The following is a 15,240-nucleotide window of genomic DNA, read 5'->3' as shown; positions in this document are numbered from 1 at the left end:
AATAAACTTCGGGATACAAACAAAGTTAGATTGTTATGCTCCACAAGGACAATAATACTAACTGTGAAGTTTGCCCTCACACTTATTGTATATATACATTTTAATGCATTTCTGCTTCAGCTGTCAGTCTGACTGATGTGTTAAAAAAAATATCGACATTATTTATCCTGGAGCAAATGGGCCAAATGAAACCCCTGCAGCAGCCCCTGTATGCTTTCCTGTTGCAGATTTACTACATGCGGTGCACAAGCTGTTCCAGATACTGAGCCGAATCCTGACGACGCCATACACAGATCTCCAGAGAATGGGGAATATATGTCACTCAGCTCTGTGGGGATCGGCATGTTTATTATTAGGGCTCTTTGGAAATGCTGTGCCCTGTGCCAGGTTCCTCATACCCTGTCGCTGACGGCATGAGGACCATATGAGACAGGAAATTGAAAGCCACTTGTTGTTGGAGGGCTTTTTTGGAGGACCTGAAGTAGGTGGATGATAGAGTGCCGTATGGACATATGGCTGAGTGGTGGAGGGATCACATTTCCTCCCCACTGAAGGTGTTTCAGAGAGGAGAAGAGGGGGGAGGAAGACAGACATAGAGAGGATAGAGGCAGAGGCAAGCTGCTTTAGGATTCAGTCCCACTCTTCAAGGTCAGTGCACTATAGAAATAATTTAAAGCAACATATACCTCCTTTGGGTTTACCTCTTCCTTCTGAAAAGGAAAACTATAATTCCGTTTCAAAATTACATCACATAGTTTGCCAATGTGAAAAATCCTGTCCATCAACTTTTGAAAAATAAATCACTTGATTAATTTAGTGCCTTTTTTGGAAATGAGCAGTCCCAAGCTTTCTGTCGGCAAGCTCTGAGATGGAGATATTCAAATCTGAATGCCTTACAGGGCCCTTCAAAAACCCATCTAGCACCTCGGAGGCTGATCCAACCACCTGTCATGTTCTCTAGACGGCACCCTTGGCTGAGTCTGTTTAGTGGTAATGATCTAAGCCATTCACACTCACCTCCAGTGTGTTGCCGCTATGCAAATACATGCAACAGGAACTCCACTGAGATTCAAATGGAGAGATGGAGTGAGAATATGGGAGAGAGGGGAGGCTATAGGGAGAAGTCGATGGAAGGAGATTCGTGTAAAGGAATGAAGGTAAATGGGAGCTGAAATGGGAAGAAAATAACATGAAAGAGAGGAAAAAAGGGAGTGGATGGGGCAGATGAGGAGAGGGATGAAAGAGGGGGGAGAGAAGGTAGCAGAGGGAGGTCATCGCTGGTGCTGAAATCAGAGACTGGAAGTGAAGAGCTGTGAGAATAAAAGCAATTTGCATCCCTGCTCCACTGAGCTTTCCAGTGCCTTTCATTTACCCCTCTCTAACGCTACCCCACCCCCCCGCCATCCCTTCCAGCAAACTCACCACACCATTCCACAGCTCTAAAATGGAAAACTAGCTTCAAGGGTGGTGGTAAGAAAAATAAATATATAACCAGTACTCGCTTTATTGTCATCTCATTCTGATCCCTCTCTCTTTTCTCTCTCCCTGGAGACTTCAGCCTTCGCTCTCTACCCTCTCCCCTCTCCCCTAGTTCTTCTCCCATCAGATCTTAAGACTCCCCAACTTTTTCTCTTTTTTCGTACTTTTCTCCGTCTGTCCCCTACCATCTTTCCAGTTATCCTCCACATCAGACTACCTCATAAAAGACGACAGCACAAGTCATCTGTTCAAATACTCAGTATGAACCACAGTATTTTTTACCAGCATGATCTGATTTGGTCGTTTTGTTGTTCTTGTGACATCGTAATTAATGTTGCTCCAGGACCATAACTGAAAACAACTCATCGCTACTTTTTGTAATGTCACAGCTTACCGACTCGCGCAAAAAAGACCGGAAAAAATATGCAAATGAGAGAAGTTATCATTTCAAATAAACAACTAAACAAAACCTTACCCTAACCCTAACATAAGTATTTTAGTTCCCTAAACCTAACCAATCAATTTAGTTCCCTGAACTTAACCAAGTATTTTAGTGTCCTGAACCTCACCAAGTATTTTAGTTCCCCAAACCTAAGCAAGTATTTAAGTATCCTAGACTCACCAAGTATTTCGCTCCCTAAACCTAACCAAGTATTTAAGTTCCCTAAACCTAATCAAGTATTTTAATTCCCTAAACCTCACCAAAAAATACATTTAAAAAATGAAATATAATAAGTGAAGAGAAGGCTATACTAATATGTTCCATTCAGGATACAAACCCCAGCTACCTGAGAGTTCATTCTTCAACCCTCAGCCACCTGTGCTGCTGTTTTGCAGCTGTTTCATAAGGAGCAATGATGGTCCACTGACTGTTATATTGTAGGAACAACACCAACATGGTAATATCAGATACACCCTGTTGACTACCTCTTTCACACTGGACAAAAATCCCACTATGACCCATTAACATCTAGCTGGGAAGTGGGAAGACAATAGCTGGATATTAGTGGGTTTTGCCTAAACCTAATCATACATTAACATGGCAGATCAGGAAAATAGTCATGTTGGTTTGGTAGATAATGCTGTCTCCAAAAAGACAAGAAAAAAAAGTTTGAATAATTAATACACAGAGAAGGTAGTGTTCTTTTAGAGCGGCTCATAAAAGTCCAACAAAATAAGTCCAATATTAGTTTGTCTGGTCATCTCAGTCCAAGAGAAGGCATGTGGTGCGGGGGTGGGGATGAGATGTGAGGAGTTAGTGGACAGGGCAGCTTGAAGGATGAGTGGGGTTGACGAGGTCAGAGTGGGCAGATGGGGCATCTTCCTTCGTCTTGATTTCCAATTGTTTTGTTTTTCTTCCACAAGTTCAAACTGATGTGTTTGGAAAAGACCCAGCATACGGAAATTGGATTTCAAGTTCTCATATAATGCTGGCGAACGAGACAGCTATAGATTTTACATATTCAAGGGCAATTTAAGGTGCAGAAAAAGTCTTGACAAGCACAAAGTATGGGCCTTGTTATTAATCTGAGCAATGAGCGATTGTTACTTACTCACACTTTTGGCATTCATGAGTCTCCCTGGCAGTCAAATCAGATCAGACTCAAACTGTAATACCCATGGCATGAAATGCCAATATGAGGTTTTGCACAATTTGGATGCCTGAAGGGCTGTCTGACCAAGCATATACTGTAGATATATCATTGTCTGAATCTTTGCCACTGTCTGAGAAATCTGCCCACACAGTGACTCTGGTTGTAAAATGTGACCTTTCAGTAATGAAACACAAACTTGAAGTTTGCCCGAGTACTTTTGGGAACACATCATCTGCAGAGCTTGTTGGCTTGGCTTTATCACAGATTAAGTGTTCAATTAAGGAACATAGAGCTCATTGTGTTGATCCCGGGAGGAACATGCAGTCATTTGTGCCAGAAAGTTCAGGTTAATATCAGTTGACTTCTTATGTGTGTCAGCTCCTGGATATTCATATGATGGAGCAGCCATTTAAACCTTTCACATCTCAGCTCCATTGTAAGTATTTGATGGTCTTTTTGCCTCTCAGCAAACATTAAGCATCACCAAACACATTTAACATGATCTCATGGTGTCTTACAGCTAGTAGGCCTCCTCATCCAATGACTCTAATTTCAGAAAGAAGACAGTTTTATTAGCCTTCATCAAGATACACTATGTGATTAAATCCTTAAAAAGGAGTCATAATTAGCCAGCAGCAGAGACAACCTGAGTTCAACCCAAAACCATTAAATTATGTTTTTTTCAAAGTAAAGACTGTGTATGTAATGACATACTGTATATAACTGTGATTGTGGTGAAAAACTGTCAACAAGTCAAACAAAGGGTTCAAATGCAAATTTTCCATAATCACCAGACTGCCTGAAGGGACTTTCACTGAGCACTGTACAAAAGTTGTTCATTTATCTTCCACAACTCTCTAACTATTCTCCAGTCAATGTAAACATCAGTTACAGGCTTGAATTTGGACCAAACTGAAAAAGGGATCCTGGTCATTACAACTATTTGAGGCTTGTCACCTGTTAGTGGCTTGGGTGTAACATGACTTGAGATGACGAGGAGATTAAGTACTTATTTTAGTACGTGCTGGCAGATATTTGCAGCCTGTTCCCTTTGCATCTCACTCTACAAGTTTCTGCAGAGTGGTGATGACAGTGCTCCTTTCTCAGTACGACAGCGGGTCAGGTGAGCGGAGTCAGCACATCGAATAGAAATGATCTTACAGCACCAGATTCTCCCCCGGCTGTGGAGCGCACACTTACAGGCTTTTGAAGATGATGTAGCTGTTGCACGGGTGTTAGTGTGCTGAGCAGCAGCACCACCTGTACTTAAGGATAGCTTTATTATATTAATTGAATTTTAACACAGATGTAGATGAAGGCACATGTATCAGATGTAATGAAATAATTGGGAAGATAACCTAAAAATTGAGTATTTAGAACAACAAAGATGGTATTCAGGTGTTTTACATAAAAGATAGGTATTGTTTGGTCCAGTATATGCTCAGTTTCAGGCTCATACTTTTATTTTGGTTGTCTAATAATATATGTTTACATGCTTTCCATTAGCAGCACCTCTATTAACCCTCTGTCTGAACGCTCCATCTCTTCAAGCCCCCCTCCCCTCCAGAAAAGCCCAGTCTGCTCTGATTGGTGAGCTCGCACAGGCCTGTGCAGGCACCGCCCACTGTGTTTCTGCATCAGCACTTCCTGTGTTTTTGCTGGGGGGCGGTGACTGTATAATTGTGACATCACAACGTAACAGAAGTTGTTTCGAGGCACATTTTCTGAAAACGGGCTGCATTTTTCCGAGGATTGAGCGTTTTGATTGAAAAAAGTAACTTGTATTGAAAATCTTGTGTGTTTAACAAGATCAGTAGAAAAGTCTTCATCAATAAATCTTGAAAATGAGAAACAATAACACAGTGGGAGGCATTCTGTGGAACTGGATATTAGTTATTAGTTATAATGGGTTCTCACATTCTTCCGTATAAATGTGAAAATATAATGATCACTTTGTATTGTCCTCTCCTCGGCAGCTTGGCAGCACAGCATATTCCTCTCATGAATCAGACATCATTCTTCCTGTATCACTCTGTGTCTCCTCTCCCTCCTCCTTCCCAATCCTCTCCCGCTCTCTCTTTCTCCCTTTCGATATAGTTTATGTACTGATGCTCATTATGACTGTTGTTATGACAGCCTCCCTTGCACTTACATGCACACAGCCGCTGCAGTTATCCCGGTGATTTACAACCTCCTCCTCCCACAGAGAAGGAGAGAGAGAGGCACACTATAGCTGTCTTTGAGGAGAGCTTTATGTTCACTGTAAACTAGCCACCTAGGCACCTCCACAGAGGCCGTCCCACAAAGCAGGCCGCGAGTAGACGGGCCTGTAATAATAGGCTCTTAGGGATGACAATGGAAACATTCACTCAGTTTAATAATTACGACACACATCGTACAGCACCTTCTTATCCATCGCTGTCAGTTTGTTTTTTTCTACAGTTTCACATCAGCTTAACAGTACTTCAGATTCAAAAAATGTTCCGACGGATTGTACACATGCCAGAATGGCTGATGGCTTTTACAAACGATGCTTATTATGAGTGCTTGGGCGGCAAGTGATATAATAAATCATGGCTCTTGTTATCTAATAACTGCTGTTTCATTTTTCAAAGGAAACGTTGCATATTGAAATGTCACGCATTGCATCCAGAGTGCACACACACACACACACACGCTGTATAGCACGTGACGCCAAATGCACAAAATGCATCAATACAGACGGTTGCTTTGTTAAGAAACACAGTGCATGTATAAATCCTTGATGTGGTGCCCAGACAGACTGCGGATGTCATTTGCAATGTCCACACATCTAACAAGACAGGACGAGATACTGTGTGTTTGTGCGTGGCCACAAGAGAGGGAGAGAGAAGCCTCCTTGATGTTTCATACATCAGAGTGAAACCCTCCTGTTTGATGGAGTGTATTGATGAGAGCAGCGGAGATGGTTTAGGAGGACTACATGGCAACAAGCATCTCTTCAGCCACATGTGCTGTGGTGCGCAGCGCGCCAGTGAGAGCGGAGTGTGAGCTGTTACGTAACCACCGACCGGGGATGAAGTGTTGGGAAGGCAGCACGTGCAGCCGAGGATCTGTCAGTGGAAGTAGAAAGCCAGACTTCAGATCTCTGCAGTCATTTGTTGTTGTGTGAGAGATACTGCCTATATGTTTATTATTCTATTTCTATTTCCATTTCCATTTCCATTTCCATTTCCATGTTATGTTCCTTGTTGAAGTTTGCGTGTTGCTAATCCTTTGAAGAATGACATACTCGGTGTGATGAATGAGATGTTTTGAATATATGCAGCATGGAGTACCCATATTGTTCTCAACAGCCTTTCAGATTGTCTTCACTTATATACAACTGCAGGTGTAATCATGTCTTCCCCAGGGCAATAACCCTTGTTGATGTTTTGCAGGGCAATAATTATCCGCTTATCTAACTTTCTGATAACGCCTTAGGGAAAGAGAATTGCCCCTCATCTCAACTCCTGACGTGTCCTAATCCATATATTGATTTCTCAACCTCATTTTTGTTTCACTCCTAAACATCTCATCGAGCTTCTACAGACCCCCGTCATATGTTTTCTTCAAACTATCCTAAGTAAGGCATTCAGTCATTTCTTTTCATAAAAAAAAGGCCTTCGAGATGGAAGCTCCCACACAGCGTTTTACCCCGGATTTTCCGGATTCAGTCTATTCCCATTCCAAGTCCAATTACAGTGCTGAACGCCAGGATTGCCACTATGCTATTTATGCATTTTTAAAAAAACGCAACTCTCAGACTCGTCGTTGTCAGCTCCCCAAGCCAAATAAGGCGCAAACAACAACAACATCGTGACAAAACCCATTTAAGTCAAACAAGAGCTTCAGTGCGAAAAGCTGCTCCTGTTTTCCCTGACTCCATCTAGTCAATAACCCAGCCTCCAGTTCCCAAGGTGCTGTGGGATGTCAGATCTGTAGCCGACGGGCATATTCAAAAATGCATGTTCAGCCTCTTTGCCAGGGAGTGGATGTGCCAGTCATGACAAAAAAGTTCCCTGAGACAGCAAGTTTATTTAACTTCATTTTTCATGGATGATTGGTAGGCTTCTTACCTCAGTGAGCTACATGAGCGTCTGACTGCTGGCTTGACTGTTTCATCTTGTCCCAGATTTACCATCAGGGAATTTTACTGCAACTTATCAAACTTCCTCTATTTGTTTATCAATTATTAATGCACTGTATGCATTCCAGGTTTTGTGTATGCCATCATAAAAAAGAGTACAGCAAATGTATCCTCGTATGATCACACTCAATACGCTGAAGGCTTGTCAAGGTTTAAATGAATTTGCTGACCTGTACATCACGAGGTCTTGCGTTAGATTCAGTTTTTTTTCTTGAGGTCTAACAAATGCATTTCCCTCCTTCAAACAAAATATTTAATTTTCAAAAAATGGAAGGGTAGGAATGCTTCCTGGACTCAAATGAGGTTGTTAGCGGTGATCTTTGGATAAGGATACATGTAGCCTGAAAAAACACAAAAAAACTCCCAAGGCTCTTTTTGAAACTATGAAAATGCCTTATTTTCACAGCTTGTTAGACCTTAAAAACAAACCCAAGCATGCAGAGGGCCTTTTGTTTCTTAAGACCTGACGAAGGCTTGATGCCAAAACGCATCAGAGTTTGTTTTTGAGGTCTAACATAACCATACCGGGACAAAAAAAAAGGCATTTTAACAGTTTAAAAGAGAGTGCCTTGGAGTCTTATTGAATCTTTTGAAACCTGCATCAGTTAAATTAATGCTTGTGAGTCTGCTGTCTGTCTTTTCTGAACATTTTTACTGTTTGTGGTACAGTTCTTTGCTCATTAGAGCCACCTACACTTGATCAAAGAGATTGCATGAAGCCAGAAGCGGGAACGCACATTGCATTACAAGCATGCGCATGTGCGTACGATCGCAACGTTGCACACATGCTTGTATAGCATGAGATACAATACAGGAACCCATTCATCAAAGCATTGGTCAAAAACTCCACAAGCGACCCAAACATCAGAATAACTGATGGCAATGTATGTTTCTGTGATCCACAGATATGTTGCAACTTTACATTACTTTAGGTTACATTTTTAAAGCAGCCTCAGACTGTCTTTGCAGCCTTTTTGCCTGCCCCAATATGACAGTCAGGTCATAAACATGTCATGTGAAAGTGATATGAAACATTTTCTAGAGATATTATTATGGTACATACTGTAGGCCCATGACATGTACAAATGTTAACAGAACTATGATTTGCAGAAAGGTTAATAGTCAAGATTTCATCCTGGTGACTAGTACATACACAATAAATATGCACAAGATTGCCTCAGTAACACTGCTGCATGGTAATCTTCTTCACTCAATCCATAATAAACTCATGACATTTTGTTGGAAAGGAACTCATTCATTGCATACACTGTATATTTTTCTCCTTTTTTTAAGAACGATGCATTTAATGTCCAACTTAATTTTATGCCTTAGTCTGCTAAGTAAAGCAGACATATAGAGTGCCTCAAAGGCTACATGCTGTCTGCGCACGACTCGATGTGATGGGATGGGGATCGTCTACCATTCTAGTTCTGGGAGGGCAAACAGAAGAAAATGGGTGAATATGTTATGCAAGTGCAACATAGTGAGCCCACTTCACAAACAATTCTTAATCCCAGAAAGACAGAAACTGTCAAAGCAAATAGAGCATATAGGAGATATTTTTGCAAAACAGATTTTTTTTTTTTTTTTTAGGTTTGCTCGGAGGTTATTTTCATTTGTCTGGAACATGTGGTCTGTTGCTCTATTTCTGTGTGTATGCATGTGTGTCACATACACGCACAAACACACGCACACAATAAACCAACCGAGGAAGCCGCACACATATTTTTATCATATATTAACAGACCCAAACTGACACACACACACACACACCAAACCCTTACCATCTGTCTCCGTCTCTCTTCCCCTCGCTGACACATACACACTCTTTCACACTGTCTGTCTTAACCTCATGTTTCTATGAAAAGCAATATTCCCCATTGCTTTGTACTGAGAGTTTTTTTGGGCCTGTACTGCTACTGTTCCATTTGCTTTTAAGTGAACTTCCATCCAATATTGAAGCCTAGTCCAGTCTAATCTGAGATCTTGCAGTGGAGCAGCTGTGTGAAATGCTTGCTTTTTGGGGTAACCCTCTCTTCTCTCTCTCTGTCTTGTCTCTCCATCTCTTCTCTGTTTTTTGCCATCTGTCTTCCTCTCTCTCTCTCTCTCTCCTGACTGCTTCCCTTTCCTTCTCCTCTGTCATGCTGTCTCTTCCCCTCCCATCCCCTCTCTGTCCTTTTCTGCACCCTCTCTGTGCACTCTCAGGACTACACACTGACGATGTACTTCCAGCAGGCCTGGCGAGACAAGCGGCTGTCTTACTCTGAGATCCCCCTCAACCTGACCTTAGATAACCGGGTGGCTGACCAGCTGTGGGTCCCCGACACCTACTTCCTCAACGACAAGAAATCGTTCGTTCACGGTGTCACAGTGAAAAATAGAATGATCCGGCTGCACCCGGACGGTACCGTTCTGTACGGCCTAAGGTGAGATTTTTATCTCTTCAAATAACACTTTTGACTACACAACAAGACCAACGGGTTAGATACTTATATGTGCAATCGCTTCATCTATTTGTCAGTTAACTTTCTATGTTTAATATCAGACACACCTGGGAGAAAAAACAACAAAAAGGAATACAACAATGAGTCAATGATTGCTGCGTCGGACTTAGTCGGTAATTGCCTCATTAGAGCCAGATGAAAAAAAACACTGATGTGAGGTACAATATTGCCCCCGAGCGAAAATTATAATGTTGATGAACTGACCTACTTGTGTCCTCATTTACAGGGTGCGCACATGCAACTAAAGGCTCCTGTGAGGCTCAAATCCTCCATATAGAAAAGCAGATTTCAACTGAAATTTAATTAAATTGAAAAATGTAATCGGCACCCAAAATAATTACATTAATGTTAATGTTTATGTTGTTCGGCTTCCCGATTGGCCCTTCTTTCTTTGCATTAACCAGTTGGATCCCTAGACGGAGAACTTATGTCAAAACAATCAATAAAATGTTTACACTTTAAAGGTGCACTACGTAGTTCTGGAGAGAAATTAAATGAACATCAGTAAAGATTGCTGATAAGGTAATAATACAAACTCAGAAAGATTTGTTATTAGAAATATGTATTTCTATGACTGAATAAACAAGATGTCCTCAGAGTGTAATATGGGCCCCAGAATGCTGCTTGAAGCTAGAAAGGTGGCCACTGAGGGGGGTCCTGCAAATATAAACAAAGTAAATGAATGTAATTGTGCTGTCCTTTGAAGCAGTTTGTTTATTCAGTTTATTAGTCGTGATTAAAGTCTGATTAAAGTCTTCCCTAAAACTACTGCTTCATTGTTCTACCAGAGGCAGACCACATTGTCACACAACAGCCTGCTGCGCAAGGGCCGACAAATTTTGAATAACAACTTTCCTGCTGATGTTTCCTCCTCTTAACTTCAAAACATGGCATGCCAAATGAACAAACACCAGACATCCCAAAAAACATGAACAGGGAACAATATACAGCTAAAGTTGCAGGATAGTTAGCTAACTTGTGGCACATTAAAGGTCCAATTTATAAGTACTTGTCAAATACTGACGCAAAATGAGAATCAAAAATCAACTTTCTTACAAATTGGACCTTTAAATAGTTTAAAATCCTTTTCTGCAAATTGTATTATGGTCAGTATAGATGCTGGTGTGGTCCACTACCAAATACGGTCTGTCCTTGGCTTTTGAGCCATCCAGCTTCCGGCACAAGTCTGCTTCCTATTTCTCTCCATTCCCCCATCATTGCTTAGCTTGGCGGCGCCATTGTCAATCATTTGCATACTCTGACACATCCCTTTAGATTCTGAGAGGAAAAAGACTTTCTATTCTTCCTTCCAATGATAGAAAGTACTAACAATGAACCAAATTAACATTATTGTTGACTGAAATGGAGATCACTAATTGCGGATTTCAATTGTCAGATGACTGAAACGTCCATTTATCTAGTCATGCTCCTTAACAAAGAACACTTTAAAAGGCCTGTGGTTGTAATTGTTGCGATCTTTCTCAAAAGTACCAGGATGGATGATAGATGATGGATTTCTCAGACAGTGACAGCTCTCAACACGCAGCCATTCAAAGCTACGAAGACTCGACTTCTACTTTCACAAAAACATCAAGTTGGATTTCCGTGTAAACATTCTTCAGGGAGGCCATTCTTGGAATATTTTCCTCAGCTGACTTTTTTTGCATGTTTGATATGTTAATATGACATGTCCCATCTGGTTTCCAGCTGCCAGATACTATCCCCTCTTGTGCAATATAAATTGATTGACCCATTCCACTGAGTTCCAACCTCTCAAAGTTAACATGATTACAGTGCACTTCTCACACCTCACTGATGCCTCATCAGTTCATTTTGCAAATAGGCCTCTGATGCCCAAACTCGATAAAAAGTTATTGAAAACCATAACGTCTTAATAGCCGTCACGGCAGCGCATTGGCACTGCTGTGGGAGATTGATATTAAACAGAGAGGAAGGGTAGACAACGAGACAAAAAAGGAAGGAGAGAGGGTGTTAAAGAGGGGCCGAGACGGAAACCTTTTCCGTATTGCTCTCTTCGGTCTTCTTCATCAGTGTGGTCCGTCTTCATTACTCATTCACTGACCTGTTACAGTGTTGGGTCTGTTTGAGTCTCTTTTACTGCCTCAACGTGAACCGAAGAAACATCTCTGCCGAGGTCTGACAGAAGTTGAACGGCAACCAAATAGTCAGCAGGTACAGCAGAGTACAGGGGAAGGGAAGGAGAGGGAAGAGCCGTCAGACTATTTTGAGAAAAAGCAGGAGATAAATAAAGAGACAACTATAAAAGAGAGGAAATAATTGCGGCCTAGAACACATACAGGCAGCTCTTTTGCCCTCACAAACACATTTGACTTGTCTTGGAACAAGTGTTAAGTTCTTGAGTTTAAAAAGAAACAAAAAACCTTTCTGAATGATACCGAATACGTCCCTGAACTGACCAGCTTCAGGACTTTGCTGCCAAACAGAAGCACGGTAATCAGATCCTTAGTGCAGAGAACTTTAAACTCCAATCATGCCAGAGCATTCATGAGGCCAAAGTGAACTACAATCGGATGTTAGAGAATTATTGTTTCTATGATCATTGATATATTTTATTGCCTTCATATTAAATCAAAAAATCTTCTTGTCAAATTTACAGTTGGTTTCCTGACATAACTTTTCTTCCAGAATCATAGCGGGATTTAACAAATTTGCAGACACTTGATTTGATGAAAAGCAAAGCATTATGCGTCAGAGTACAAAGTACACACTGCATCAAGCAAAGTGCCTGACGGATTTTGAAGTTGTGTGATGATGTTGTTGTTTTGAATCTTTTTGAGGTTTATTGCAGTGGGAAATAACAACATCCTGGACATATTGTACCCTGAATACTGTCATTCCCCTGGGACATCAACGTGGTACCATAGCAACTTCAGTTATATTACATTTAATAAGATTTTGCTTGATCAGTGCGTCAAAGTGTCTCGCATCAGAGCTCATGTGCTCGTTTTTCCCGGAACAACAAAAGTAGATAGAAGTACAAAGAAGAAAGCTAGAGAGGCACCAGCAGATTTTGAGGGTCAGATTATTCTGAAATAGAACTCAAATTATACAAATCATCTCTGTGTCAGGTCATTTGAGTTAAAACGGATGACCTACACTATCAACCAAACCATTTAATCCAATATGCAAATGAAAAATCCATAATCACTTGGAATCTGGGTTTGCACACTCACCATTCACTGCAGAAGCTATGATACAAAGTCAGTGCAAACATTACTTTGGATGAAGTGGGATTAGGCCGAAACTGGGAAAAGAAATCCATCACCCTTGACACTCAATATCATGTAAGTAGGATGACCAGATTTTTACAAATCCTAAAATGGGTCATGGGATCTTGCGCATGTCCGTGAGTGCTCCCAAATCCACGCAGCACATGCAGATACAGCATATTACTGTCCCCTGAAAGCCTAACACAAATTATGTAGTTATTTAATTTATTATGCCAATAAATTAGATTAGACCACATGAAACTTTAATGGTCCCTGAGATGAAAATTGGGTTATTGCAGACAGTGGCGTTGCACTATATTCAGGCGCTTGTTCATTGGCATTCTCTATGGGCCCCTCCCCACATCCATGGCTATTAAAAATAAAAGCTGTTATGGCAATTATAATTGTTATTTTGACATAGAAAGGATACATCTATGAAAAATCTCAATCTAAACTATTAGTACATATATAATATTATAATATACCGTGTAATATAGTCAGCATCTTAACTCAAAGATAAAGTTGGTGTTTTCTTTTGAACATTAAAGGGTAACTCCACCAATTTTACACAATAAAGTGTGTTTGCAGGTCTTCAGGAGTACTTCTGTATATGTGAACAAAGTAGTATGAAGCCTTTTGTGGCTCAATTTTTTCATTTCACACATTCTTCTTCTTTTTCTAAACCTGGCGCCTACGTTACCCACAATGCACTTTAGCCCCAGAGTATCATCAGTGGTGGAGATAATTTATCAGATTACATGCAGCTCCGTCTGGAGCCACAAAAGGCTTTGAAGTACTTTTTTGATATATGCAGTAGAACTCCCAAAGAACTGTAAACTGTAAACACTCATTTGCTTATTAGATGAGAATACTGACGTCATGTCTGTGCATGGGAATGCAGCTAAAGCCAGGATTAGCGTAGATTCACAAAAAGAATGGAGGACTAAGCAAACAGCTAGCATGGCTAAGTCACCAAAAGCTCTAAAGATCACTATTTTTTTTATGTCTGGACACAAACAGAAATGTAAAAAAGACAATTTGGGAAGTTATGTGCTGGAACTACAGCCAGGTAATCGTGACATCCAGTTTTACCGTGAGGCTGCCAGGAAACCAGCAAAGACGCTGTACAGAAGTGTTGGGCGGTGGATAAACGTGCTATTTACCAAGAGATAGTTACAGCATCCAACTCTTCTGACAAGTAGGAACGTCTTAATACTCTGAGGAATCAATGTGCACTGTGATGACATGCATTAAGTTACCTGAGATAATGTGTGAAACACTATCTTTCCACATTCTGTAAAAGTTGAACGAAATCAAAAGGTGCTTTATAAGAAGTGGCAAACAGCACTTCAGGAAGCAACGTCAGACTAGACATACTGTGTATTGATTTACAACTTTAAAAAAAAATGTTTTTAAGATCAGACTTTAAGAAGACTATGGAACAAGCACCTCTTCTCTCAAGTGGCCTACAGTATAGTGCTGCTTATAGCAATCTGTGCATTGCAGTTCATAGTTTGTTTGTCCCAGAAACGCACTATTCATACTTTAATAAGGAAATACTGGCCACATTATCTGTAAACACAAACAGCCAGATGCATTGTTGAAAAGGAGAATCTTCCCATTGAGGCACTTTATTGGAAATGTAATTGGATGCAGCGAGTCCATCGATGCTGATAATAGAGAACGCCACACACGGAGCGAATGTACAAACAGCTGATGAATATTCACACACACACTTACTGTATTCGCCATTCAACTTCCAATTCACCCCGCGGTTTCATTATGTCGGCTAAAAGGCAAACAGCACCAACCCTTTCTGCGTGGCTGATATGCATTCATGTTGCACACATCCTGTTGACATGCAAACCAGCGTTCTTCTTTTCACATAATTCCTACCAGCCCAGCACTGACCATTTCAAGGGCATTCATTTACCAGTGAAGAAACAACAGCAAATAGCAGAAATTGACTTCAGGAAGTAAAATAAGAGTGCAAAAGCAATTGATAAACAACAAACGTGCGCCTCTGTATTTCTCAGGCGGGGCAGACTGGAGAAGGCACATCTGAAGGATGGTCCTGCCTTTGTTCTTTATCGGGGTTATTTGCTGCAGGATAGGGCTGAATATTCTTTGTTGAACCGAGTCGTGTGTTTGTCACTGAGGATTAGTGAGCAAAGGGAGACCGCAGTAAGACTGCATAAACAAAGAGCTTTCCTCACGATTAAGGAGAGAAATGAGCAAGTACT

The 15,240-nt window shown here is 41.0% G+C and overlaps 1 protein-coding gene across 1 annotated transcript in view; it reads left to right on the top strand.

Annotated features, from left to right (window-relative positions):
• The window catches only part of gabrb2b (gamma-aminobutyric acid type A receptor subunit beta2b), a 71,500-nt gene that overhangs the window by 19,468 nt on the left and 36,792 nt on the right, over positions 1–15,240 (top strand). Inside the window, exon 4 of the mRNA XM_084373670.1 lies at positions 9,448–9,668. Within this exon, the coding sequence (XP_084229796.1) occupies positions 9,448–9,668 (221 nt within the window). The remainder of the gene's footprint in view (positions 1–9,447; positions 9,669–15,240) is intronic.

Source organism: Pagrus pagrus (genome assembly GCF_965226575.1).
Source record: "Pagrus pagrus genome assembly, chromosome: 14".
NCBI classification, from domain to species: Eukaryota; Metazoa; Chordata; class Actinopteri; order Spariformes; family Sparidae; genus Pagrus; species Pagrus pagrus.
Note: the sequence above shows the minus strand (reverse complement) of the source record. Positions and strands in the feature narration are given on the sequence as shown.